Here is a 25,477-nt window from a genome sequence, read left to right on the forward strand (position 1 = left end):
AACTGGACAAGCCAATTAAAAACCGGGGAAAGAGGTGACTGAATTAATGTATGTGAGTAATACTTTTATAGGCACACAGATGCAGTGATTCAATAAGCTATAGAGCAGGGCTAGTCAAACTGCGGCCCTCCAGATGTCCATGGACTACAATTCCCAGGAGCCCCTGCCAGCGAATTCTGGCAGGGGCTCATGGGAATTGTAGTCCATGGACATCTGGAGGGCCGCAGTTTGACTAGCCCTGCTATAGAGAGAGTTAAACCAGATGTAAGATCTGTGAACCCAATCCACTCCTTTATTTATTCAATTAGCATGTTGAACCTTCTACTTTGAAGACCAGGGAAGTGATTTCATTGGAGGGGGGGGGGGGTGACTTTAGACCCTCCTTATGCATGCCACTTGCCCCAGTCCAAATCATTCCTTTCCCAAATTTTTACAACGATCATTTTGAGCTAACCAGCACTGGAGAAAATCACCCCCAAATGAACATTTCAGGAAACCCTGAACCCAAGAACTCCTGTGCCACATCTAACTGGGTCCTTGAAATAATCTTATGGGGCCAGTATAACTAAAGTCAGACACAGTTAACAGTTCAATCTTATATCTTCTTGCTTAGAAGTAAGTCAAAGAATACCAGGGGTTTCAATCATCATCATCATTAATAATAAAATTATTAAAATACAAGGGCATCTTATGCCTTGCTGAACATGCCAGAGCACAGAAGCTGGCTCCCTTAAGGATAATTTTGTTAAAACAATCAGCAAGAAAAAGGCAAGAATAAAAGTCATTTGATCTGCCTGGATTGGGGTAATATTCATGTTCCGAATGTCATGGTAAGATCAGGCAATGTAAGAGGACAAGTTCAACTGTTTGCACCAGTGACCGTAGACTTTATTATAGTCACTGACCAGCATAAAGTTAAAGGTAAAGGTATCCCCTGTGCAAGCACCGAGTCATGTCTGACCCTTGGGGTGACGCCCTCTAGCGTTTTCTTGGCAGACTCAATACGGGGTGGTTTGCCAGTGCCTTCCCCAGTCATTACCGTTTACCCCCCAGCAAGCTGGGTACTCATTTTACCGACCTCGGAGGGATGGAAGGCTGAGTCAACCTTGAGCCGGCTGCTGGGATTGAACTCCCAGCCTCATGGGCAAAGCTGTCAGATGGCTGCCTTACCACTCTGCGCCACAAGAGGCTCTTACTGACCAGCATAGACCAGTGTAAAAAAATGAGGCACAATCACTTAAGATCAAAAATGAACAGCAGACTGCAGTGCAATAATATAAAACATGGAATAAGAATGAAGACATACAGTCGGAGCAGATAAGGAACTACTATGAGATATTACAGCTCTCAAAGTCATTTAGTACACATCATCCTACTACAAATTTTCAATGTGGCTGCAAAAAACCTGGCGGAGTTTATGTCTGTGAGCAACAAGGAAGTATAACATTGTTCTGAGTGCCTTGGAAATCTAAATAGCAATAGCAGAGTGAAGCTGCTATGTATGCCATTATGATATTGATCTTGGAAAAATAGGTTCCATTTTTTCTATCTGTACAGAATCACATTCCAGACTTTCATGGGCAGAGACGTTGTACAGGAGGGATACGTGCAAATCTCCCTTCAAGAGGGGCAGATGGGGGGCGCCAACTGGGCCAGAGTGACGGCTCCACAGTGTTTGAGGAATTCTTATGTATAAAGGGCACTTGATGGAATGGAACTTTTGCTGCCGTCCCCTACTGCCGGAACAGACTGGGCCTGTGCTCTGTCGACTTGAAGGGCAGTACCCCACGGTCTCTGTGTAAGAGCTCAACTTCAGTCCCCTAAAAGGGACTGTTCAAATAAATTTGAATTGGGAATTTAAGGGTTTTACCATCTCTATGGAACAGATTTGGAATTTAATGGCTTGTTGCATCTTGTTGCTTTTATTGTTGTATTTTTGTCTGTGGTTTTAATGGGTATTTTATTGGGGTTTTGAACAGGCTTCTGTGATCCGCCATGAGCCATATGGGAGTGGCGGGCAAGAAATCTAATGAATGAATGAATGAATGAATGAATGAATGAATGAATGAATGAATGAATGAATGAATGAAATTGTAGTAAACATTAATTCTCTATCAGGAATTGTCTAATTCTGCTCCTGTTGATGTAAAGTTTTGGACATTTCAGTTATTCTAATTGCCCTAGCAACTTATTAGTAGCTACTTGAAGATAAAGTTTCCAATATCTCATACTCAGTGGCAAGGGCTTGTTATCTTGCTAGCACACTACAGAGTTCTCTGGTGCCTGATGGAACTGTTTGCTAATATTATGCTTCAGTCTTGTGCTTGGTTTCTACTTTATCTGTCGTTGGTTTTTTTGCTGCCCAATTGACTGGAAAATTACATCTCAGGGCCCTCGGTGGAATTTAACTACACACGGGCTCAGCAGGATCCAGGCAATACGCTTTAGTTACAAGTAAGAGGAACACACTCTGTCACTATGCAGGGGGTGAGCCTTTCTTATTAAGAAAAAAAGAAAGATTTAAGAAAGGTTTATATGGAAGTGGCACAGCAAGTGTTTCAAAAGGCTTGGGCTCAAAATCATTTGGCCTATGGCGTTCCTAATTACGCATGGCTCTGGAGTACAACTGCAGAACTAAAGAAGGCTTCATTATTTCATGTAATTGAGAGTTGCTAATTATTTTTAATTGCCACTCAAGGTGACAGCTAGAAGCCTGAACTGCCTAACTTGGCATGGGAGTTAAGCAAAGTGGGCCACCGTCAGTACTTGGTTGGAAGACCACCAAGGAAAACCGGGATTACTACGCAGAGGAAGGCAACATCAACCCCCCTCTGCCCTGCTCTGGCCTCAGCAGCCCCACTGTGTGTTAGGTGGGACTTGACAGCACAGCCTTTGTCTTCAAGATGGTGGCAGAAAACAGAAGGCACTGCTCGGCATAGGCAAGAAGTCAATGAGGGGTAGTCAAACTGCGGCACTCCAGACGTCCATGGACTACAATTCCCATGATCCTCTATCACTGGCAGGGGCTCATGGGAATTGTAGTCCATGGATATCTGGAGGGCTGCAGTTTGACTACCCCTGGGGTAGAAGCTTTGGAGAGTCAAAGCTCCGAAGAAAATCTTGGTGAAGGTGTTTCCTGGAGTCAACTCCACACCAACATGGCTTCCCTTGGAAATGAGGAAGAAAATGGTGGCTCGCACCATGGCAGACCCTGAAAACCAGCACCGTTGTGTTCACCAAGCACAGCAAACTACCCTTTTATTTATAATTAATTAATTATATTTATATACCGCCTTCCCCTGAGGCTCAGGGCGGTTCATGCAAAACCTAAAGCCTCTGAGAGCCAAAAGAAAGAGAATGTGAATGAGATCAGAGTAAACAGCCACACAAATTTTAAAAGTCCTAACACCCCAGAAGACAGCAACAGAGTTCAATGAGATCTGAACACACTGGGAAAGTGGGCAAATGAGAACAAGATGCAATTCAATAAAGAGAAGGGCAAGCTTCCACAACTGGGTCACAAACATGGGAAGCTTGACTTTAAACTACATGTAGAATGCTCCTGCCCACTGGCAGTCTTCAAGCCAAGGCTGGACAGGTCCTTATCCTGGAGGCTTGAGGCTGATCCTGCATTGAACAAGAGGGTGGACTAGATGGCCTGGATGACCCAATTCTGGGATTCTGATTTAGGGTAGTGATTTTTCAGTTTTCTAAATGCAAAGAGAACATTTTCCGCATGGAACAAAGTTTAAGTAGAGTGGCAAAAAGTTTAATTCTGGGTATAAGCTTTTGTGTGCATGCATATAGAAGCTTATACCCAGATCAAATTTGGATGCTCTTAAAAGTGCCACTGGACTCTAATTTTGTTCTATTGCTTCACCTGAATCAATCTTCATGAAATTTCACATGGCTTGCACTTACCCACAGTAGAAGAGGACCACACAAGCACAAGCCAAGACCCCTTGCACTTTTACTGAACTGGTAACCACTCTGATGAGCTAGAGACAAAAAAAAAAGGGGAGGGGGATGGATGTTTTAATGTTGTTGTTAGGTGCGAAGTCGTGTCCGACTTCGTGTTTTAATAGAGGTTGATAAATAAGAGAACTTCAAAAGAGACAACTTTCTGTGCAACAGAAATTACAATATTTACATTTCAAATAACCAGTGATACACTGCACAGCCTCTTTTACAAACTATCTTGAGATGTCTTTTGCAAGACACAAATTATGTCACGGCTACTTTCTCTCTGTATCAGTCTTTGCATTAGGACGACAGCATCTGGGTTTGATACAGGCCTTGATATTTATCAACTTCAGCTTACTGTTGTTTCAAGGCAATGTTTATGAAACAGCTGCATTTCCTCAACTGTTCATCATTCATTATCCAATACTAAAATTAAACCCACACTCAGGTGTTCTAGGGCAGCACTGGATTTACACCTTTTAACAGCTACCTCAATAGCAGGGTCTGTTTTACCCTAAATGGACACCCCGCTAACGTCCTAGGCCGAGTGGCCGGCCTCTCAACTTCATTCATATCCCTTTCAGAGGCTTTCCCAAACTGAAGTACTCAGAAAAATATTTAACATTTCATCCCTTGGTAATTTTTTACCCACCACTGAAGGGCTTTGCCATATGGCAAGAAATACACAACTTACTAAAACAGCCAACGGGAGAGGAATAAAGCCCATTCGCCTGGAAACAGAATCGCTGTAATCTGTGTATGCCTGGGGGGAAAGAACCAGGTTTTAAAAATAAAAGAGCAGCGCAAGTTCTGTTAGGACTGGTTACATATTCTGAATGGTATCAGCCATTTCTGAGGCATCTGTTAAAGGAAAAGCAGAGCTGTATTTCTAATTGGCAAAACCAGCAAAAAAACCCAAATGTTTGCCTGAGAATCTTATTTAAAATTAATGCAATTTAAATTCCCTGAGTTACGAAGGTCCAGCTGTTGGACATTGCAGGAGCAAACTGCAAAGACATTTCACACCATCCCATTAGATAATCCAATGGAAAAGTACTCAAAATGTCATAAAGATTACAGGGGAACATGTAATATCTCAGTCATACAATAGTTGTCTATGATACCCTCTTCCTGCCCTGAAGCTTTAAGCATCTGAGCTCTCCTTATGGCTCTTCTTTCAACCATAAACACACAAAAACGGAGTTAAAAATAAATAATCTCACACTTATTTATTGAAGAACACGGAATTTATTCACCTGACCTATGAAGAAAGACAAAAGACCGGCTTTGCCCTATGAGATTCCATTATAAGCCAGTGGGCCAAATCTTCAGAAATGAAGAAGGCTACAGAAATACAAGCAGGGCCAGGAATCCCCAACTCAGTGGTTGTGGGCACCATGACACCTGCTGGCACATTTCTTGGTGCCCATCAAGTGTTTTTTGGAAGTGGCTTCTAACTGGCCACTGAAGATATGATTGGCTGTGCAGATTTTTAAAAGCACGGCTTTGGCAGCAGCTACCAAGGAAGCACAAGGAGTTTCACTGTGGGACTGAGGAATGATGGGGCAGCCATGGGGCACCTCCCCATGGCAGCCATTCTAAGTCATATCCACCACTCTGTGTCACAATTCCAAAGCTGCCTGCAGGCCCAAAAAAACTGTGAATTTAACAGCAAAACAAAACATATATATATAGCACTTTAAAGATGTTAGTTATACTTAAACTGTAAGAACTGTAGGTGAAAAGGCCGATGCTGAAAGTGGGTGACTTTTCTATGGCCATCTAGAGAATCCACAGTGGAGGTGAGCTTATCTTCTCACTCTAGGACTTCTAGATCTACAACAATTTCTAAAGTCATTACTCACATCAAATGTTTTTTATTATTATTTTGTGCAAGTTACCTAGGGCAAGTTCCCTAGAGAGACAGCATAAAACTCTTCTAAATAGGTAAATAATTCTGAGAAACAAAAGCACAAACATCAAGTGATACAAGAAACAGAACCTTTTACCCCCACACTTACATTTTTCTGTCGACTGCTAACGAGATCAAATGCAAGGCTTGCTCTGTATTCACTGTAGACCTTGGAAAACAGCAAAGCATACAGGTCATTTTAAGATCATCACAATTTATACAAAAACAGATTATTGTTACAAACTGTTCACTTTAAAAATAATTTTAGGTGTACTTAATTCAAATTACTTAATTCAAGTTACTGGTGGTTCCTTAAACAGCATGCACACCAATCAGGGTGCTATACCAAGCCAGCTTGGTGCAGTGGTTAGGAATGTGGACTTCTAATCTGGCGAGCCAGGTTTGATTAATTATAAACATCCATAGTTCAACTATATACTTACATCAGCTGTAATGTCATTGAATTTTGTTATAAAGGCATGTTTCACAATGTCTACTGCAATTTCCGAAGCAATCACCATACAAACATCTGGAAATAATACCCAGAGGTGGTCTGTAAACATAAGAAAAAGATACATACATACTTAATATGGTTAAAAACAAAACAAAACAATAATGTCTTCTCACCTTACACAAAAAAATTCCCAAGAATCAGATTATCGCAGATTATGTGGAAACACATAATCTGTAACAAACTGATTCTGGAAAGAGTGCAGGGCTGGGTGCGGAAGATGGGCAGCGGAGGTGGTGGTGGGGCAGCAAACGGGGCTCAATGCTGGGCCTGGCTAGCTGCTGCCGCCACCGTCTTCCTTTCCATCTACTGATGCGTTTCCCAGATGTGGGACAAACGGACATCATGTCCATAGTCACTTCCGTTTCAGGGAGCACACCAGCAGATGTGTTTCCACATCAGAAACATTCCTTTTTCTAGCAAGCAACTTTAAAAACTTTTGCAACATCCCCATCCCAGAATGTAGCAAGTTCTTAAAAGACAAACCTTCCTAAGTATTATTAAGAATGCAGTTCACTTTAAAACACCACAGTAAAACTCTTGAACACCAGGACTGAACTGCAGATAAAACAATGAAATGGACAAAACAGAGAGAAGACATGAATAAACTGAGGGCAATTTTCCTAACAATGCATGAAGCATTATGGGAATCTAGTCAACTGACAGGCAATGAACCAAACCAATCCACTGCTGGAATCCCTATGTCCCCACTTGGAGGACTCCCCTAAAGCTATGGCACGAGCAGGGATGCTGGTGACAATAACCTCCATTGGCACCACAACAAAATCCTAGATGTTGTATAAGTCATACATAACTGAAATATTTCCTCACCTTACAAGAAATGTTATATGATCAAAAGGGTCCAGACAGTCTCCACACCAAAGTAGCTTTCTACTGTCTTTCCAGGAATCATACTCCATACAAATGTAATTATTATTATTAATAAGATGACATGAAGCTCATGTGAGCATGAACATCTAGGCAATATGCATAATTAAACAACAAAAATAAAAGAAGTCCTGTGCACATGTCCAATGTTCTTTAAACTGAAGAATAAATGTTTACGAATGCTCAATAAACTGATCAAAGTTTGAATCTAGTAGCACCTTTAAGATCAGCAAAGTTTAATTTGGAGTATAAGCTTTCATGTGCACGTATGTGAAAGGGACTTAAATTTGGTTGGTTCTGTTACCCACACAGCTACCCACCTGATTCTATATATAAATTGGTTAGTTTTGTCTGCTGGTCTGCTTCCATTATCCACATCTTTCAGTCCCATTCACAGAGGTGCTAGACCAGGGGACCCCTACATGGGGGCTGTGGTACCATTATACCTGACACCTTTCCCACCAGGGGTTTTTAGAAAGCGGCAACTGCCCCTACAGTGTTGATTTTATGCTCTCACTCTTCTTTCCCACTATATTTTTTAAAATTACTCCTCTTGTCTTGTGGCTCTGGCTCCAATGGTGGCCATTTTGTGGTTGTGATTACCAACCCTTACAGCTTACCAACAATTCCTAAGATGTCCACATAAAAGTTTGGGGTCCTTAAGCTAGACAAATATCTCCAAATACAATAAGGCCTGACCATGTCATTTGTACCTTGCAGAAACCAAAGGCACCTAGGGTGCTGCCGTATAGTTGGCACCCTGAACCCAGCCTTTCCCCTTGCCCCCTACACAGTGCTAGGGGGGAAATATGGAGCCTCTTTCCCACTTATCCCTTCTTCACACAATCTCACTCAATGCTTTCCTAATGTCTCTTCTAAAATAAGGGTCTGCCATGGTTGAGTCTAGATCAATAATCAGTGAATCAAAAAACAAGATTACTCAAAAGTATTTTGCTGGGATTATAGAACCAACTGGAACATCAGCTTCTATACAACAGAATGAGTCTCCTGTCTGCTTTTATATTCCGATCATGCATTTTTCTAATCTGAACGAGAGCAAAAACCATATGCAGACACCAGACTGGGTGTTATCTAACGGGTGGCTTCAGAAAATACATTGTAATGGAGCTTAATTTATCAGCGTGCCGCATCATACCAGATGCATTTATCCAAATTGCTTCTACGTGTATGCAAACATATTATTTACAATGTAATCCAAACACAACTCATTCAGCAGCACTCTAATAATCAGGCCTTGTGACATAGCAAGGTGACATAACATGTGTGACATAACATGAATGACAAGAATTAATACGGTTCCAACATTGAAAAATGTACAATCAAAAGATATGTGTGCTTCTGGCAGTGACTACAAAACATCAGCGGTTGCAGCTTTCCATTTCTGTATGTTTTGAGCGGCAGCAAAGATTACCTGGATTCCATGAAAATTGCTCCATGTTTCTTAGACAAACTATCAGTAACAGCACGTAGTTGGTGAATCGCTCCTTGATATCTGAAAAGAATAATCAGATTTTATCTCTGCACACAAGTATCAGTTTGCCTGGTGGCCTATTATACTGAAGGTCCACTAGACAGACAGACGGACACAGACAGAAGTTAACGCCAAGCCAGTTTCTAAAATGGTGTTTCACTGTTAGGAGTGGGCAAAGGGTGACATTATCTCTTTCACCACTTCATTTGAAACAAAACCACAGCAGGCTGAATGTAAAAGGTAACATACCAGATTATCTTAAATGTTCCGAGATGAGTTGGGTGGGACTACTGGGACCTATCTGCGTAATTTATGGTGCAAAATAATCAAGAGGTCTGCTGTGCCACAGGCAGGAAACTGACCCCAGGCAAGCCCTACGTGCCACGAGCTTCCTCTCGCCATCGGTGTCGCAGATATGGAATCCTAGGAGCTTCCCCAGTGCCTTTCGCAGCCTGAACATTTTACAGCTGGTTAGAGGCTGCTCCAGCTCCCAGGCTGGAGTACCTAATCTGCAGATTCTCCTGGAGTTGGCTATGCACAGGTGGGGGTGGCCAGGGATAGAGAAAAAGTCACATCAGGATAGTGAATAATTTCCTGGCTCAGGTTCTTCAAACATATAGCTTCTGCCTACGTGCATGTTTACACCTACACAATAACCCATCATAATGATAAGAAAATCATTTTAATCCAGCATCCTTTTGATCAGCCCTGATCTGGATAGCCAAAGAAAGCCTGATCCCATCAGATCTCAGAAGCTAAGCAAGGTTGACCCTGGCTAGTATTTGGATGGGAGACCAGCAAGGAAAACAAAGTTGCAGTTACCTGTTCATCAAGTATCTTCTGTGCAGGCGCATGAGGAGGCCTGCCATTGGATAGGTTTTACAGCTAAGAGTCTCCAGGGAGCACGGTGCATCATAGCCAGAAGCTTGTTCTCACCCAGGGACTATTGCTCCTGCACAGCAGCACCCCTTTATTTTCAGTACCTCTCGTGCAGCTGAATGGGGCAGGAGGAAGGGTGTGTCTGTCTGCACTAAAGTTGTGTGCTTTGGCTCAGTTCGGATGCCTCGGCAATCACCGAAGCCCAAAGCGGTGCGTAGGAGGCCAGTGGCACGGAGAGGAGGGGTGGTGGCGGCACTCAGCCAGTGGCCACATGAAGGTGCCTGCATGCCGCCACTGGCTGGGGCGCCACCCCCCTCATCCTCTCTGCGCTGCTGGCCGCCTTGGGCTTCGGTGCTCACCGAACCCAGCCGAAGCACACAGCCCTAGTCTGCACAGAAGATACTTGATGGACAACAGTTACAGGAAAGTGCCACTTAGTTTTCATCATCAGAGCCAGTTTGGTGTAGTGGTTAGGAGTGCGGACTTCTAATCTGGCATGCCAAGTTCGATTCTGCACACCCCCACATGCAGCCAGCTGGGTGACCTTGGGCTCACCACGGCACTGATAGAACTGTCCTGACCGAGCAGTGATATCAGGGCTCTCTCAGCCTCACCCACCCACAGGGTGTCTGTTGTGGGGAGAGGAATGAGAAGGCGACTGTAAGCCGCTTTGAGCCTCCTTCCGGTAGGGAAAAGCGGCATATAAGAACCAACTCTTCTTCTTCTTCTTCATCAGTCTTCTGTACAGTCCTCCATGGGGATTTCAGCCAGCTTCACACCACGTGGAGGGGCAGCAAAAAAGAACTGCCTTGCCCACTTGTGCTTCACATTTCACTTGTAGACCCAACGCACAATAACCTGCAAACATATCTGCCGACAACCCTATATGTGCTCTGCGTGTGTCTGTCAAAGGCACTCCATCCAAGAAAGCTGTGAAAGAAGCCGCTGTCCTGGTAGAATGTGGACAAATGTTCAACGGGCAAGGCGGTCTGGCTCTCTTGGAGCATTCCCTACTAGCCTTGACAATCCAGCTGGACAGTGTCTGAAGTGACCCTCTCCTACCATTCTTCAGGCCACCAAAGCAAATAAACAGCATCCTATCCCTATGAAACGTCAGGATTCTCTGGAGGTAAAATTATAACGCCCTCCTAATATTTAAAGAATGCACCAAGCCCTCATTCTCAAGTTCAGCGTGGGGGAAAATACAGGCAACACAGAATCTTGGGAGAAAAGGAACCTTGAAATTATCCTAGGCAGAAACTCAAGACTAGGTTGAAGGGGGGAAAAAATATAAAAAACGGGATCTATCAGAGCTGCCAGTTTATTCACCCTCCTGGCTGAAGTAACAGCCACTAAACAGCATATCTTCATAGAAACTTCTGCCAAAGAACAGACTCTGGACCCTGCGACCCCTTGTTTGTTTAAATAAATCACTGTAACATGTTGTCTGTCTGCACCATCATGGAACAGTTCCACGTAATATCTGACAAACAACTAAGGGCACAGTGCAGTTCCAAAATGTTACTGTGCAGCGGTTTCTCATCTTCTAACCAAACATCCCTGGCTGAAATACCCTTTTCACAGTGAGCACCCCAACCCAAAAGTGAGAAACTCCAAAGGAAACCCACCCGGGGGATAAATTCTCCCAATAAGACCACATAATAAAGAATGTATAACAGGACTGGGGATACAGAACCTGTGCCATAAGGCATAAATCTATAGCAAGACCAAGACCAGAGCATATGTAACCCAGCCATAGGTAAGACTGCAGGATTGGAGTATATATATCCCAAAAGGCACAGAATGTTCCAAAGTGATTGAAACTGGTGAGATCTGAACTGAGGGTGAAGGGGTTGCTGCTGCTCAAAAGTACGTGGTCCCTGGGTGGGAGCAAGCTTCTGGCTATGGCACGCAGTGTCCCCTGGAGGCTCTTAGCTGTAAAGTCTTATCCAATGGCAGTCCCCCATGTGGGACTGCACAGTCCCCCATGTGGGACTGCACAGAAGATCGATGATGAACCAGGGGCTCTACACACAGGACGTCAATGGCAAACCACATCAGAATGTTGCTTGCCTCTTTAAATCCCTCTGGCAGGGGTAGTCAAACTGCGGCCTTCCAGATGTCCATGGACTACAATTCCCAGGAGCCCCCTGCCAGCGAATGCTGGCAGGGGGCTCTTGGGAATTGTAGTCCATGGACATCTGGAGGGCCACAGTTTGACTACCCCTGCCCTATGGGCTTGCCACAAGTCAACTGCAACCTCTTGGCAAACCCCCCCCCCCATTTCTGAACAAAGGAACTCAGAATTAAAGTTGGAGGTCAGTAGCGCTTAGGATAAGACAAGCAACAGAAGAAAGGTTAGATTCAGCTTGGGCCTAATAATTAACTCCTCTTGTGTTTATCACTAAAGTGATCACGCTTAGAGGAGTGAAATAAAGAAATAAATAACAAATAAGGAATAAGCTGGAAAATGCTTGGGCACTAAAATTTTAAAAAATCCAGAACATGAAATGAGTAATTTTTACACACACACACACACACTGTTTATATGCCAATTAGCCTACTAAAGCTATTCAGCAAAATGTCAAGGATGCAAAAATGAGATATAAAGAAAAACTGTCACATTGGTTGCCACTTTCTCCAGCCTAAGGACATTTTACCCTCGCGGAACAAAATCTGAGTCCAGTATACCAATGAAATTTTCTAGAATACAAGTTTTTGTGAGCCAAAGTTCACTTTTTGTGATGAAGTGAGCTTTGCCTCACAAAAGACTTATGCCTTGGAGAATTCTTGTTGATCTTTATGTTGCTTTACCAAGTATGCATGCACGTGAAAGTGTACAATCAAAATTAAGTGTAAAACCAGTCTTAAAGATGCTACTGGACTTTTCTGTTGCTTGAGACCAACATAACTACCCACTTAATTCATCTTCCTGGGATTTCTAACTCAATCAAACTGTTAAATAAATTACTTAAACCTGGAATTTCCCACTGTCAAACATTTTTAAAGCAAGACTTTGGACTTCTTAACTTACTACAGTTATTGAATATGCAAAAATGTGATAAATTTCACAGGACACGACACCCTGTACTTTCACTGACTAGATCTGAGTGTATATTGGTCCTACTTTGCCAGTTCATGATCACTCACTCAGAAGAGATTTCTTACAGTTTTAACTAAATTTTGCTTTATCTGTACCCCGACGTGTATTGGATATGAGGCCCAACACATTCCTTCAACAGTTAATCTTTCTCTGGATCTGCAGACAACTTTCTAAAATAGTCCAAAACGACTGCCCATATTTTAGGCTTTTCCAGCTAGGCTAGTCGATGACCTGAAGGAGAAACATCCTGCCCTTTTAAACAGAGGTTTAAAGTCATTTTACCTGCCAATATTATTAACCTCTGGGCCATGGAACAGGCCAGCTGCCCAATGCTACTGATCAAGCCTGTCATCAAATGGGTAGGACGTTGTTCTCCTGGCCTTCTGGCAAACCTATTCCCCTGCCATCGGCTTTATACATAATAATTTAAAATAATAATTTAATCAGTTGTATTGCGATTCCTCCCCCTAAGCAGCATGGCATAAAAATAGCTGTTATATCGCCTGCTTCTTCCGGCGGAAGAAACAGCAGGAAAATATTTCTACTGTTATCACTCACTATACAACACAGGTTCTCCAGGGATGCCTGTTAGTAACATTCTGTACTGGGGGATAGGTGTCACTTATCAAAATAAATTCTCTCCTTAGACAAAAGCAAGAAACAATGAAATAGCTGTTCTCAGTGAAATAAACGGCTCCAGTTTCTGTATGCCTAGTAAAACAGGTGCCACCAGGAGGTCCCCCAGCAGGGCCAGAACTCCATTTTCCTGCCATTTTTGCCCTCTAAGCACCAAGAAGACAGAGCATCCCTGCCACAAACAGAATGCTGCATCTGTACCTTGTGGCTAATAGCCACTTAAGAACTTCTGCTCCATACGTTAAAGTCCAGGGGTAGTCAAACTACGGCCCTCCAGATGTCCATGGACTACAATTCCCATGAGCCCCTGCGTTAAACCAATACCCTCTTGAAGCTGTCTATGCTTAAAAACCACCGCTAGTTTCCGTGGCAGTGAAATCCACATCTTAATGGCTGTTTGGGTGAAGAAGTCCTTCCTTTTATCTGTTCTAAAACCTGCTGCTTATCCATTTCATTGAGTGTGATATTAATCTTCCTTGGAAAAGGGCGTACATTTCAGTTATGTTCTACAATGTTACATTATGAGATGAATGTATGAGATGATTTATGGAGGAGAAATAATCAGCAATCCACCCCATCGAGTAAAAAGGGGAGCAGCATGTCTTCAAAGTGCTCAGAAATGTTTAATATATTAGAGCAGCAACAAACTTCCAGGTATTCCTTTACCTTTAATATTGTAACTCGCCTCGAGCATTCGGGGAGAGGCAAGTAAGAAATGTAAAAATAATAATGATGATGATGATGGTAAAAGTATCCCCTGTGCAAGCACCGGGTCATGTCTGACCCTTGGGGTGACGCCCTCCAGCGTTTTCATGGCAGACTCAATACGGGGTGGTTTGCCAGTGCCTTCCCCAGTCATGACCGTTTACCCCCCAGCAAGCAAGCTGGGTACTCATTTTACCAACCTCGGAAGGATGGAAGGCTGAGTGGACCTTGAGTCGGCTGCTGGGATCGAACTCCCAGCCTCATGGGCAAAGCTCATGTTTGCTGCCTTACCACTCTGCGCCACAAGAGGCTCTAATAATAATAATAATAAAGACCTCTAAAAGTCTGATTACTCAAACGATATGAATCTACATCAACAACAACTGTTCTGCATTTCTACTGAATACACAGACTACAGATTAACAGTAAGTACTGAATTAGGACACAAATATACATACCACTGTTTGACATCTGAAACAAATTGTTCTTCTCAAACTTCTTGAAAACGCTTCCTTTTATTTCAACAAACTGCAATTGAAAGAAAGCAGCATACCTCAGATAATTTAAAAAAAATTAAAATAGCCAATCTGTGTTTGACAATGATTAACCAAGTTGTCAGAGCATAACTGCTTCTTAGAAAGGCAAAAGTGTAGACTGTAATATATTGATCAGCTGAGAGGCAAGTAGCCATTTAATACTTACATTGTTAGACATCATGATGGTAAGAAGTGACTTATTGTGGGAGTTAAAAGCTACATTGAGCGTAGTTGCTTGGACCATTATAAGAATAGCATGCAAGACTGTGTTCAGGTGTGTTAAGGAAAAAGGTTATTAAGAAAAAAATGTTTACCAAACGTATTCCCCTGTACTTTCAGATCCTCCCTCCCAAACAAAAACATCTTCAGATTTCACTGATTTATACCCTTCAACCAAATGCTGATAGTTTCATAGGTCGTAGAGTCAAAGAGTTGGAAGGGAACATCCAGGCTATCTAGTCTAACCCCCTGCTCTACGCAGGATCAGCCAAAAGCATCCAGGAGAAGTATCAGTCCAGCTGCTGCTTAGACTGCCAGTGAGGGGGAGCTCACCAAGCAGCCCATTCTACTGCTCAACTATTCTGTGAAGGTTTTTTCCTGATATCTAGCCAGCACTGTTCTCCACGTAATTTAAACCCACTACCACAGGTCCTATCCTCTGCTGCCAACACGAACAGCTCCCTGCCCTTCTCTAAGTGACAGCCTTCCAAAACTCAGAGCAATCATTGTGCCTTCTCAACCTCCTCCAGGCTGAACATTTGCATGTCCCTGAGCTTTTGCTCAGAGGGCTTGGTCCCAGGCCCGGATCATCCTCACTGCTCTCCTCTGAACCCTCTCAATTTTTTCCACGTTCTTTGTGAAGTGAGGCCTCCAGAACTGCACTCAGGACTCCAGGTGGGGTCAGACCAATGCAGCATATGGCGGGACTGTGACATTTTGTGATTTCAATGTGATGCTTCTGTTGACATAACCCAAGACTGCCTTTTGCCTTCTTTACCACCACATCACACTGTCTGCTCATGTTCAGCTTACAGTCCACAAGTATCCCAAGATCACGTTCACACACACTGCTCCCCAGAAGTGTATCTCCCATCCAGTATGAATGCTTGTCATTTGTGTGACCCAGATGTAGAACTCTGCATTTCTCTTTATTGAATTGCATCTTGATCTCATTTTCCCACTTTTCCAGTGCATTCAGCTCTCGTTAAACTGTATCTCTATCTTCTGAAATGTTTGCTTCTCCTCCCAATTTGGTGTCACCTGCAGATTTAATGAGGAGTCCCACCTCAAAGAACTGACGTTAACTTGGCACCGTAATCGCATTTGTGATGTAGAAGGATACAGACATACAGCACGGCCATGAAAAAGTGAGGGATCACGCCTATGTGTGCTCGTTTCCTCTCCTTTGGTTCTGTCGCTGTCCAGTAAAGAGCATCCAATATATCTTGCCCAAAAGATGAAAAAAGACGATCGGCTACCTAGAAATAAAAGGATTTTATTTTGTAAAACTTTGTTTCTCTTACACTTGGACTCATTTGACTTCAACACAATGTAAAAATTCGTCCCAACATCACTATGAACTGTAAGGCGACCCATTTATAACTCAACACGATTACAACAGCCAATTCAAAGGCTTGTGTACTTACTGTTTTTAATCACAACTACATTAGGACACTGACATGTTACATATTCTACGGAGATGATAAACATACCTTCTGTAACTTAAAGGCTTTATATGTCAGTCTAAGGAATTTCCCCCACTTCAATTGTTTGCCAAGGAACACCTACCATGGAATTCCTGCAGGGCATTTCTCAGTTGTATTACCCTAGAGGTAGCCCATAATGGAAGGGTGCCTCACACAGAGACACCTTCACACAGAAACCAGCCTGGCAGAGACTGACTATGGAGTCAGTAGGGCCTCTCAACAAACCTAGGAAGCCAAGCCAGGTCTCCATCTTGTTTGGGCTTCACTACATTTCCTCCTTGCCCAACGGACTGAGCTAAATGTGCACATTATCTAAATCACCTCCCCCCCTCAGCCAAAGACCATTAGACTATCTACAGCAGGGGTAGTCAAACTGCGGCCCTCCAGATGTCCATGGACTACAATTCCCAAGAGCCCCATTGGCAGGGGGCTCTTGGGAATTGTAGTCCATGGACATCTGGAGGGCTGCAGTTTGACTACCCCTGATCTACAGGAAAGGAATATCCCGTCCAGGTACTAACTGCAACTTCTTTTGTCTCTCTTGCCCAGTGTAATTTCTGCTTAGCAGCACCTCTTATCCCCAAATGTCTTCCCCCAGTCCTTCCTGATAAAACAAAGACAGGGCCATTAGCGACACATTACACCTAGCCAAGGTATTGTTCCACTTGATGAGATTACTCCACACCTCCCACTCTAGTGACCTCACAGTTCAAACGCACCTATCAGGTACTCATAATATCAGAGACCAATCAACAATCACGGACCTCCCAGTGGGCAGTCCCTGGGGTTGGCCCAGGAATTTCAAACACTATATCAAGCCTTGCGCACACCTTGTGTGTGTTTGTGTGTTGTGTGTGTTGTATGTGTGTTGTTGTCCACACCCGGCATCCTGTCTACCCCCTGATGTCGTGAACCCTGGGTCTTGGCTGCTTGGATCCAAGAAAGGTGCAGTATCTTTCCCCCCCTGTAGAACTTAGTGTAACTTGTCCCCCTGTAGAACTTTGTGTATGTATGTTTTTACTTCTGTGTGTGTTTTGAGTGTATCCCAATATTTTCCCCAAATAAATGCCCTGAGTGTAAGCTTAATTGTCTTCTTCATTTAAGAAGGGATTCTTCCAGGGAAAGGACCCCGTAAAAATTGGTAGTAAAAGATCCTGTGTTACCCAGCCTCTTGCTATATTCATGATTCCCCAGCAATCTGGGTAACAGTTCCTTGGATTCTCTACCTCGGCACTATCTTGAATGTGAACACTACCATAAACCCAGTACCTTGTAACCATGTCTTATAGGGAAAGAGCAACAGTGATAGGTAAATTGCATTTCAGTGAGGTCCCTTGTTAGTGATCTTCTCATTGGGGAATCAATAATAACCATCCAGGCAGCCCCACAGTTCTCTACAACAGGGGTAGTCAACCTGTGGTCCGCCAGATGTTCATGGACTACAATTCCCATGAGCCCATGTCACCATTTGCTGGCAGGGGGTCATGGATATTGTAGTCCATGAACATCTGGAGGACTACAGGTTGAGGATCCCTGCTCTACAACATGCTCCTTAATTACAAATATTTGTGTGATTTCAAACGGATGCTTCCTTTCGCTTAGTAATAGTATTTAAAATTTTCACAGGCACAAATTCATCTTAAGGCTCTCTCCATGGCCACAATGCAGGCATAGACCACTGCTGCACCCAGGGGCTTTCATGAGGAAGGAATGCTCACAGCATAGAAACCGTAGATCTTTTTAAAAGCGTTTCTCCTTTAGCATAGCTTGTATTATATTTCAGCACAAATCTACAAAACTGCACCTTTCATTAAGCTGGGCTGACCTAAACTCTACTGAAAACGAAAGATCCTAAAGGTTAAGAAGATCTGACTGTTTAGGTCCAACAACTCTGTTAGTCAAATTAAAAACATTAAATACTGACAACATATACAAGAATACACATGTATTTATTACAACATCAGTTTAAAAACAGATATTGATAACTTCAATTAAGAATTGATTTGTACTGTGATAAACAAAAATGTCCACTTGACTCTGACTGTACATGTTCCAGCCCACTGACCTTCCTTCCTCAGTGGTCAAGCAAAGGATGTTACAGGATTGATCCAGACATCCCCTCTGCAATTTATCATCAACCTGAAAGTCACCTAGGAGCTCTGGCAGATCCAAGAGCACTCCTGAACTGCAGATCAGAATCCAAAGAGGGAGCGCTAGCCTGTCCAAAACAAGTCATCTAACCCTGGATTAGCTGATCAAAAACGAAAACCTTTGTCCTTATTGGATTAAGCTCCAGATTGTTAGTTCCCATCCAACTCATCACCTGTGCCTAGATACATCCTCCCTGGAAAGTGATGAAAATGAGAGAGATCTGGGCAGCACTAAAGGTAGGACCTATGGCGATGAGGAGAATGATGCTGCTCCTCCCTGAACCTCAAGGCTCCGTCACTTTTGGTGTGAACAGCAGGCATGCTCCACAGGCCGCCTCATGGTGTCCCTCGCTCAAATCCAAGAGACAATGTTCATGCTTGACTGGCATTTTGGAGGCACATTTTGAGACTTGTCCATAAACAACCACACACACACACACACCAAAGTGGAAGAAACCTCAGTCAAGACATAAGGTAAAAACCTCAAGGATTCTTCCTTCCAGGCCTCCCCTTCCATTTGTTGTTTCTCTCTCTCTCTCTCTTGAAGCAAAGTCAGTCAAGGGCTAAAGGATTTGAATAAAAATACCTCAGGTTGGCCAAGAGAACAGCTGAGTGATGATCAAAATTAGTAAGGTAATTACAGACAACTAGAAAGGCACCGACTCCATCGGTGGCTCAGGTGGAACTGAGGGAATGGGGGCACTGCTCCCTGAGAGGAGGTCACCCTTTGGGTGGGAAAATGCATCGTAAGAGCTCTGAGAGGGAAGGGTGCCTCCTGGGTGAGTTTTATGCTAGGAAAAAAACCCTCACTGCAACAGGCCCATTCATGCACAGTCCTAATGTGGGGATGCATGGAAGACTGAAGATGAAGGTTGAATATTCAAAATAATGGCATACAAACATATTTCCTGCTTTTCTTTCTCCTAAATAAGATGAAGTGAGACAGCGGAAGGGACAACACAGAACTGCCAGAATTTCAGAACCCCGAAGCACTGAAACTGCTATGGGATGTCGACACAGGAAGGAAGTGTGCTTCGGTGTTCTCATGTGGATGCACTTACCTCAAGCATATTATAAATGATGTAGAGTTTGATGACAGACTGTCCCCTTATCAGGTGGTACATCATGGAGTAGTCAACATAGTGCATCATGAAGTAGCAGATCACCAATATAACGCCCTTGAAAATATCACACACCTGAGCAGGCTGCAGCAATCGCCGGTCACTGAAATACATCAACGGGAGAACATAACAGCAGTTGGCAAGCTGTAGCCACATACAGCCAATTCTTTACTACAAGAAAATAAAGATGCTCCAAATCTTGCAGCTACAAAGATTTCGCCCCTCCTCTGGAGTCTCTTACTGGAGATCTGGCAGACCGTAGGAGGCAGGGCGAGGATTCTGCTTTATGGTTAGCTTGTTGGGGCTGAGTGATTTTATGTAGTATTTTATACTTGTATTGCAATTATTTGTTAGCTACCACGAGCCAGCAGGCCGGGAGCAGCAGCCTAGAAGTATAATTAATTAATTAATCAATCCATTAATTAATTAAAATAATAATTAAAAGAACAAATAAAGCTACACTGGCTTTTAATGGCATTAGTCCTGCACAGTCTGGCCTCCAGAAAAGCTCTCACACCAAGAACTGGTGGTTTACTCTTAGAAGCAAGGGCCTCTTGGAAACGATGTTAAAAGAGATTTGAATACAAGAGCCAGCAAAATATTCTGGCAAATCCAAGGCATGATTAGCAGATAAATGCTTACCACAAATTCAACTGTGCCATGTTAAAGTGTAGATTTGGAGAGCCAAATAAATTTACTGAGTTATATTTCAAATGTAATATTGGAGAAGAGTTTTACGGAAATGGGGACCACCAAAAAAGACAAATCAGTGGGTTCTAGGCCAAACGAAAATCTAAAATGATTAAACTGAGGCTATTGTACTTGGTCACATTATGAGAAGATGAAACTCACTGGAAAACTAGAAAAAGGCAGCAGGAAAGGAGAAAGACTCAGCATGACATAAGATTGACTGAGCTTTTGGGGAAGAGCAGGCTAAAAATACAATAATAAAATATTTTTAAAATTAAAATTAAAACCACAGCTCCAAGACATGAGCAAGGCTATTAATTCACAGGGTTGTCATGTTGGAAGCAATATAACAATAAGCGATATAACCATAACAACAACTTCATTCTTATAGCTCACTGTTTCTTGGTAGGCTCAGGGTGGGTAACAACACAATCGAAACATTCGATACAATATTCCAATACAAAATGATAAGCACAAAACATTAATTAACTCTAACTTGGCTTTTAAAATTAATTTAATGTTAAAAGCCATCTCTTCAAAGGGGAACGGCTTGGTTGGTGTATGGGCAGATTTAATGAAGATGGCCTCCAGAATTGTTGATCGTTCTAGAGGCCCTGATCTTGCTGGGCAGCACATAGCTTTTTTTTCTGACGCACATGAAGACACACTCTCAGCACAAAATTATATAATAGCGAAGAGTGGTGACCCTAGGCATATATCATAGGCACCGGGCCGTGGCTCCCTCTCCCCGCTCCCCTCCCCACAGTAAGAAACTTCCCAGGCTGCAAGCAAATCGGCCGCAAGAGCGGCCAATTAGCTTGCGGCCCGGCAAGCTTCTTTTTGTGGGGGGGGAGAGAAGGAAGCAGGGCCGCACATGTGCGCTTGCGGCCGCGCATGCGTGGCTGTGCAATTGCCCTCCCCGCCGCCTTAAAAAGGTTGCGGACCACTGATCATAGGTGGTCTCCAAAAAAGGATAAAATGTACATATATTGGATGGAGCCATAATTTACAGATCCCATTCAACCACTCAGCTACACTTTATGAGATTAATACAGAAATTTTATATAGAGTGTATTATCACAGTTCTGACCACTGAGGAAGACCCAGTAGGGTTGAAACGCATTTGGTCTTATGTGCTGTTAGTTCTGTATAGTTTTTATGAAGTTTTTATTGTTTTTAATTATGTACTATAATAATCAACAAGTTTTACATTATTTTATTGTACAGCTCAACTTCTGAGTTCCTTCCAGCACATTCCACCAGACACGGGCCAAGGTTGAAAAAATTGGTCAAGGTCAGTTTTACTTCCCTGGGGCCAAGGACCCTGAGCAGCTTTTGATCACAGGATCTTAGTGCTTTCTGCGAGGTGTAGTGGAAGAGGCAGTCCAGTAGATACAGGGGTCTCAGACTGTTTAGGGCTTTGAACATAAGGATCAAAACCCTGAACCTGATTCAGTCTCCAATCTGGAACCAGTGCAGCTAGGCGAGCACTGGTGTTATACGCACTCTCCATGGGGTCCCACAATGACCCTAGCTACGACATTTTGGACCAGCTGGAATTACCAGAGCCTCTTCAAGGGCAGCCCTACGTAGAGTAAATTACAGAAGTCTAATCCAAAGGTGGCCATTGTATGGATCATGGCAGCTAGATCAGTTGTTGAGAGGTAGGGTAGAAGTTGATGTGTCTGTCTGGCAGCGGTGGTAAAATGCCTGGGGAGCTACATTTGTGGTCTGGGCCTCCATAGATACCTAGGTTCTTGACAGTGGTTAAAGGTGTTAAATGGTCCCCATCAAGAGCTGGGAGTGGCACTACCTCCCATACGCCACAACTGCCCAGCCATAGGACCTTCATCTAAGTTGGATTTAATTTTGGCTGACTCCATCTAAGAGGGTCCTTCATGGCCCCCAGACAACTGGCCAAAGAACCTGGGGGATGGGTGGCATCCAGCATACTGGTGGCAACCCAGCCAAAAACCCTGGACCAGGCGGGTGAGGGGCACAACTGACAGCCCTTCACACACACACACACGCGCGCACGCGCGCGGAAGTAGCTGTGGTAGATAAATATTCTGAAGACAGATCCTAAGCAGGGGTTATTATTTTAAAAACATCTTCTAACTAAGGCTATAGACATAATGCAATTGACATAATTGTTCTTTTGGCATCTTCACACCAGCTGCAGCTTGTTTGGTCTCTTTTCCCCATTTTGTCTGTGGCCGTATTTGACCAGTTGCAATTTACTGGATGCACGTTACACTCCCCATACGTGACCCCTTGACATCCTCCCCACACAAACTAGAAAAGCTGTATAGGAGCCTGGATCTTCCAGGATGGGCACTGCAGTATTTCACTTGCACAGATTTCCTTGCTGTTTCATCCTTTTTCTTCTTCTGCAAGGAGTATTTGGCACCATTTACTACTTCTAAATTAAACTGAATCATTTCGTTCCTTAAATGTTTAAACGCGTTAACAGTATATACCTGGGCTTAATTAAGAAACTATTTGAAAGACACGATTCTGATATGGCATACAGAGCTATCTGCCTTACTTACAGTAACCTTAACGTTCTCTTCTCCTTTTTGATCGTATGGATTACATAGGTCAGGTGGTTCATCTATATCTGTATTCTGTGTGTGAATATTTTTATCAGCAGAATTAACTATAAATTTATTCTATTAAAGTTTGACTTGACCATAGCTATGCAAGAAAGGATACGCATAAAAGCCCTTGAGGCTGGAAGTCTGAACAGCAACGACAAAATATTCAAATACAAAACTTTTCAGTTTTAGTAATAATTTTTCTTTCCAAGCCAAAGATGAATGCAAAGGATAACTCAGAGGGTCATAAAAGTGCAAAAACCGCTTCAAGCTTGTTTTCTTACTTAGTACCACTTGTGGGTGGAAATGCTTAGGTGGAAATGGATGGAGTATAGTGACAGGTTCTCTTTCAATTATGCTCAGGTTCCACAACTGGGAATGTGTCTGTCCATTAAAATTTAATATTGACATTTTTATTTCCTTCTCTAGAGTTTTCCCCTCTAGAGTTGAACCCAAGCAAATTACCTGATAAATTTAGCTTGTTTTTGTAAAGCTTCTTACTGTGGGGGGGGGGAGAGGGCAGCAGGGCCGCGCACGCGCAATTGCGGCCGGGCCACGCACGCGCACATGTGCCATGCGCGGCTGAAAACGTGCATGCGTGGCACTTTTGCACGTGCGCGCATGCGCGAAAGTGCCACACATGTGTGTTTTCGGCAGCGCATGATGCATTGTGTGTGCGCAGTTGCGCACGCGCGGCATGCGCGGCCAGGCAATCGCCCTCCCTGGTGCCAACGGTCCCCAGCCTGAAAAAGGTTGGGGACCACTACTGTAGATTGTTCATCTTATGTCACCTTCCTAAAATTTTAGGAATAGGCAAAGCTAGAAATTCAAACAAATGTCATCAAGCTGCCATCTAAGGAAATGCATAAATCTGCTAATATACGGCTCTATATGCCTAGGTTGTAATGTAGGTCAAAGTTTTCCAAATAGCACAACACTGTTTTCAACAGGTTGCCACACCACAGCTACCTTTATCGTATACTTCTGTTTCAAGTAAATGTTGTACATGTACTACATAAGAGTTTTACCTCCATCTGCTGGATAAGAAGAACATTTACACATGCATTAATTATAGAACACACACAACTCAAATACTATTTTTATTTGCTCTACAGCAGTGGAGCGAAGGCCATGGCGCCGGGCCGCAGCTCCCTCTCCCTGCCCACCCCGCAGTAAAAAAGTTCCCAGGCTGCAAGCTTGCAGCCCGGGAAGCTTCTTACTCAGAAAGCCTCAGAAAGGTTGGGGACCACTGCTCTACAGCATCAGCTCAGGACAACATCTCTAAGGGGGGGGGGGTATTTTTTCACCAAATCACCCACCCTGTTGGTAGGGAGGGGCAGTTTGGATAGGGAGGAATTGTAATATTTATTTACCCAAATGGGATCCACAAGGTGGCTCACAACTAAGGCTACTAGGATGTCCCCCCCCCCCCCGGTCACTAGTGTGGGATGGGGAGTTAGGATGGCCAGATTCAGACTGGGAAACTCCTGGAGATTTGGGGATGGAGCCTGGGGAGGATAGGGACTTCAAGTGGGGTACAATGCCAAAGTCCAAAGCATCCACTTTCTCCAGGGAAATCGATTTTTGTAGTGTGGAAATGAGCCATAATTCCAGGGGATCCTGAAGTCTACTGTCACTTAAGCAAATAGCACTGAGTCCTATTTTCAATGACAAGCTTCAATTTTTTGTTTCTTCATCTCAGAATGCTGAGAAATCTGACACCAACTATGACTCCCTTTACACATTAAAGATTCAAGTACACAGTTGTGTTGGTCTGAAGTAACAGAACAAAGTTTAAGTCCAGTGGCACTCTTAAGAAATCACCAGGCCATAAAGATAGATAGAGGAAATGCAGTTAATTAGCATACAGCATAATGGAGATGTTTAACAGATTCAAGGACCAAACAGAAATAACAAGCTTATTTTATAAGGTTACCACTTGTTTTGGTTTAATTCCTGGGGAACATAGTGAAGTAAATAAATGTCAAAATAGGAAATTAATGGGTGGATGTATCCTTAACTGTGTAATGCTCTACAATTATTTACTTTTAATTACAATTAATTACTCTTAGTATTCCACAATTAAGGGTATCCCTGCTCATTAATCTCCAATTCTGACATAAACCCATGGCATAAACACTAAAGAAGTATGCATGCACACAAAAGCTTATACCTTGAATAAAACTCCGTTGGTTTTAAAGGTGCCACTCAAACTTTGTACATATTTAAGACATCTAAGCATCCTACAGGATGCAAAGAGGCTTTGAAATCCTGGCCCTGAAAGATGTGAGCCCTCCCCATACACAACCACCATTTGTTTTGTTTTTAGCTTTCAGCCTGATGAAAAGTTCTGGAGAACCCAAAAGCTTGTACATGGAGAGCCAATGTGGTGGAGTGGTTAAGAGTGGCAGATTCTAAACTGTCATTTTCAGTTGGTTGTAATAAGTGCCATTTACATGGAAAACACATATATCATCCATGTACAGTCACGTTGGGATTGCCAACCACATCTTGCAAAAGGTAAACTCAGCTGCAAACTCAGGTTTGTAGCCACAGGACACACTAAGTGGGCCTTTCAAAGCAGGTTT

The 25,477-nt window shown here is 43.2% G+C and overlaps 1 protein-coding gene and 1 long non-coding RNA gene across 4 annotated transcripts in view; one reads left to right on the plus strand and one right to left on the minus strand.

The window, feature by feature from the left end:
- Positions 1-19,525, plus strand: part of LOC143819434 (uncharacterized) — a 36,637-nt gene extending 17,112 nt beyond the window's left edge. The window contains exon 3 of one of the 2 annotated variants that reach the window (XR_013224970.1): positions 19,414-19,525. This is a non-coding gene — a long non-coding RNA (uncharacterized LOC143819434). Of the gene's footprint in view, positions 1-15,891; positions 15,975-19,413 lie in introns of those variants that run through there. The other variant, XR_013224971.1, reaches the window with a different exon arrangement.
- TAPT1 (transmembrane anterior posterior transformation 1) overlaps positions 1-25,477 on the minus strand; it is a 68,340-nt gene that overhangs the window by 4,433 nt on the left and 38,430 nt on the right. For both annotated transcript variants that reach the window (XM_077301089.1, XM_077301090.1), the window contains 9 exons: positions 19,543-19,705; positions 15,968-16,103; positions 14,792-14,889; positions 14,548-14,617; positions 8,707-8,787; positions 6,319-6,428; positions 5,985-6,044; positions 4,658-4,726; positions 3,922-3,998 (listed from right to left, as the gene is read on the minus strand). In XM_077301089.1, coding sequence (XP_077157204.1) covers positions 3,922-3,998; positions 4,658-4,726; positions 5,985-6,044; positions 6,319-6,428; positions 8,707-8,787; positions 14,548-14,617; positions 14,792-14,889; positions 15,968-16,103; positions 19,543-19,705 — 864 coding nt within the window. The remainder of the gene's footprint in view (positions 1-3,921; positions 3,999-4,657; positions 4,727-5,984; positions 6,045-6,318; positions 6,429-8,706; positions 8,788-14,547; positions 14,618-14,791; positions 14,890-15,967; positions 16,104-19,542; positions 19,706-25,477) is intronic.

Source organism: Paroedura picta, chromosome 10, assembly GCF_049243985.1.
Source record: "Paroedura picta isolate Pp20150507F chromosome 10, Ppicta_v3.0, whole genome shotgun sequence".
NCBI lineage: Eukaryota > Metazoa > Chordata > Lepidosauria > Squamata > Gekkonidae > Paroedura > Paroedura picta.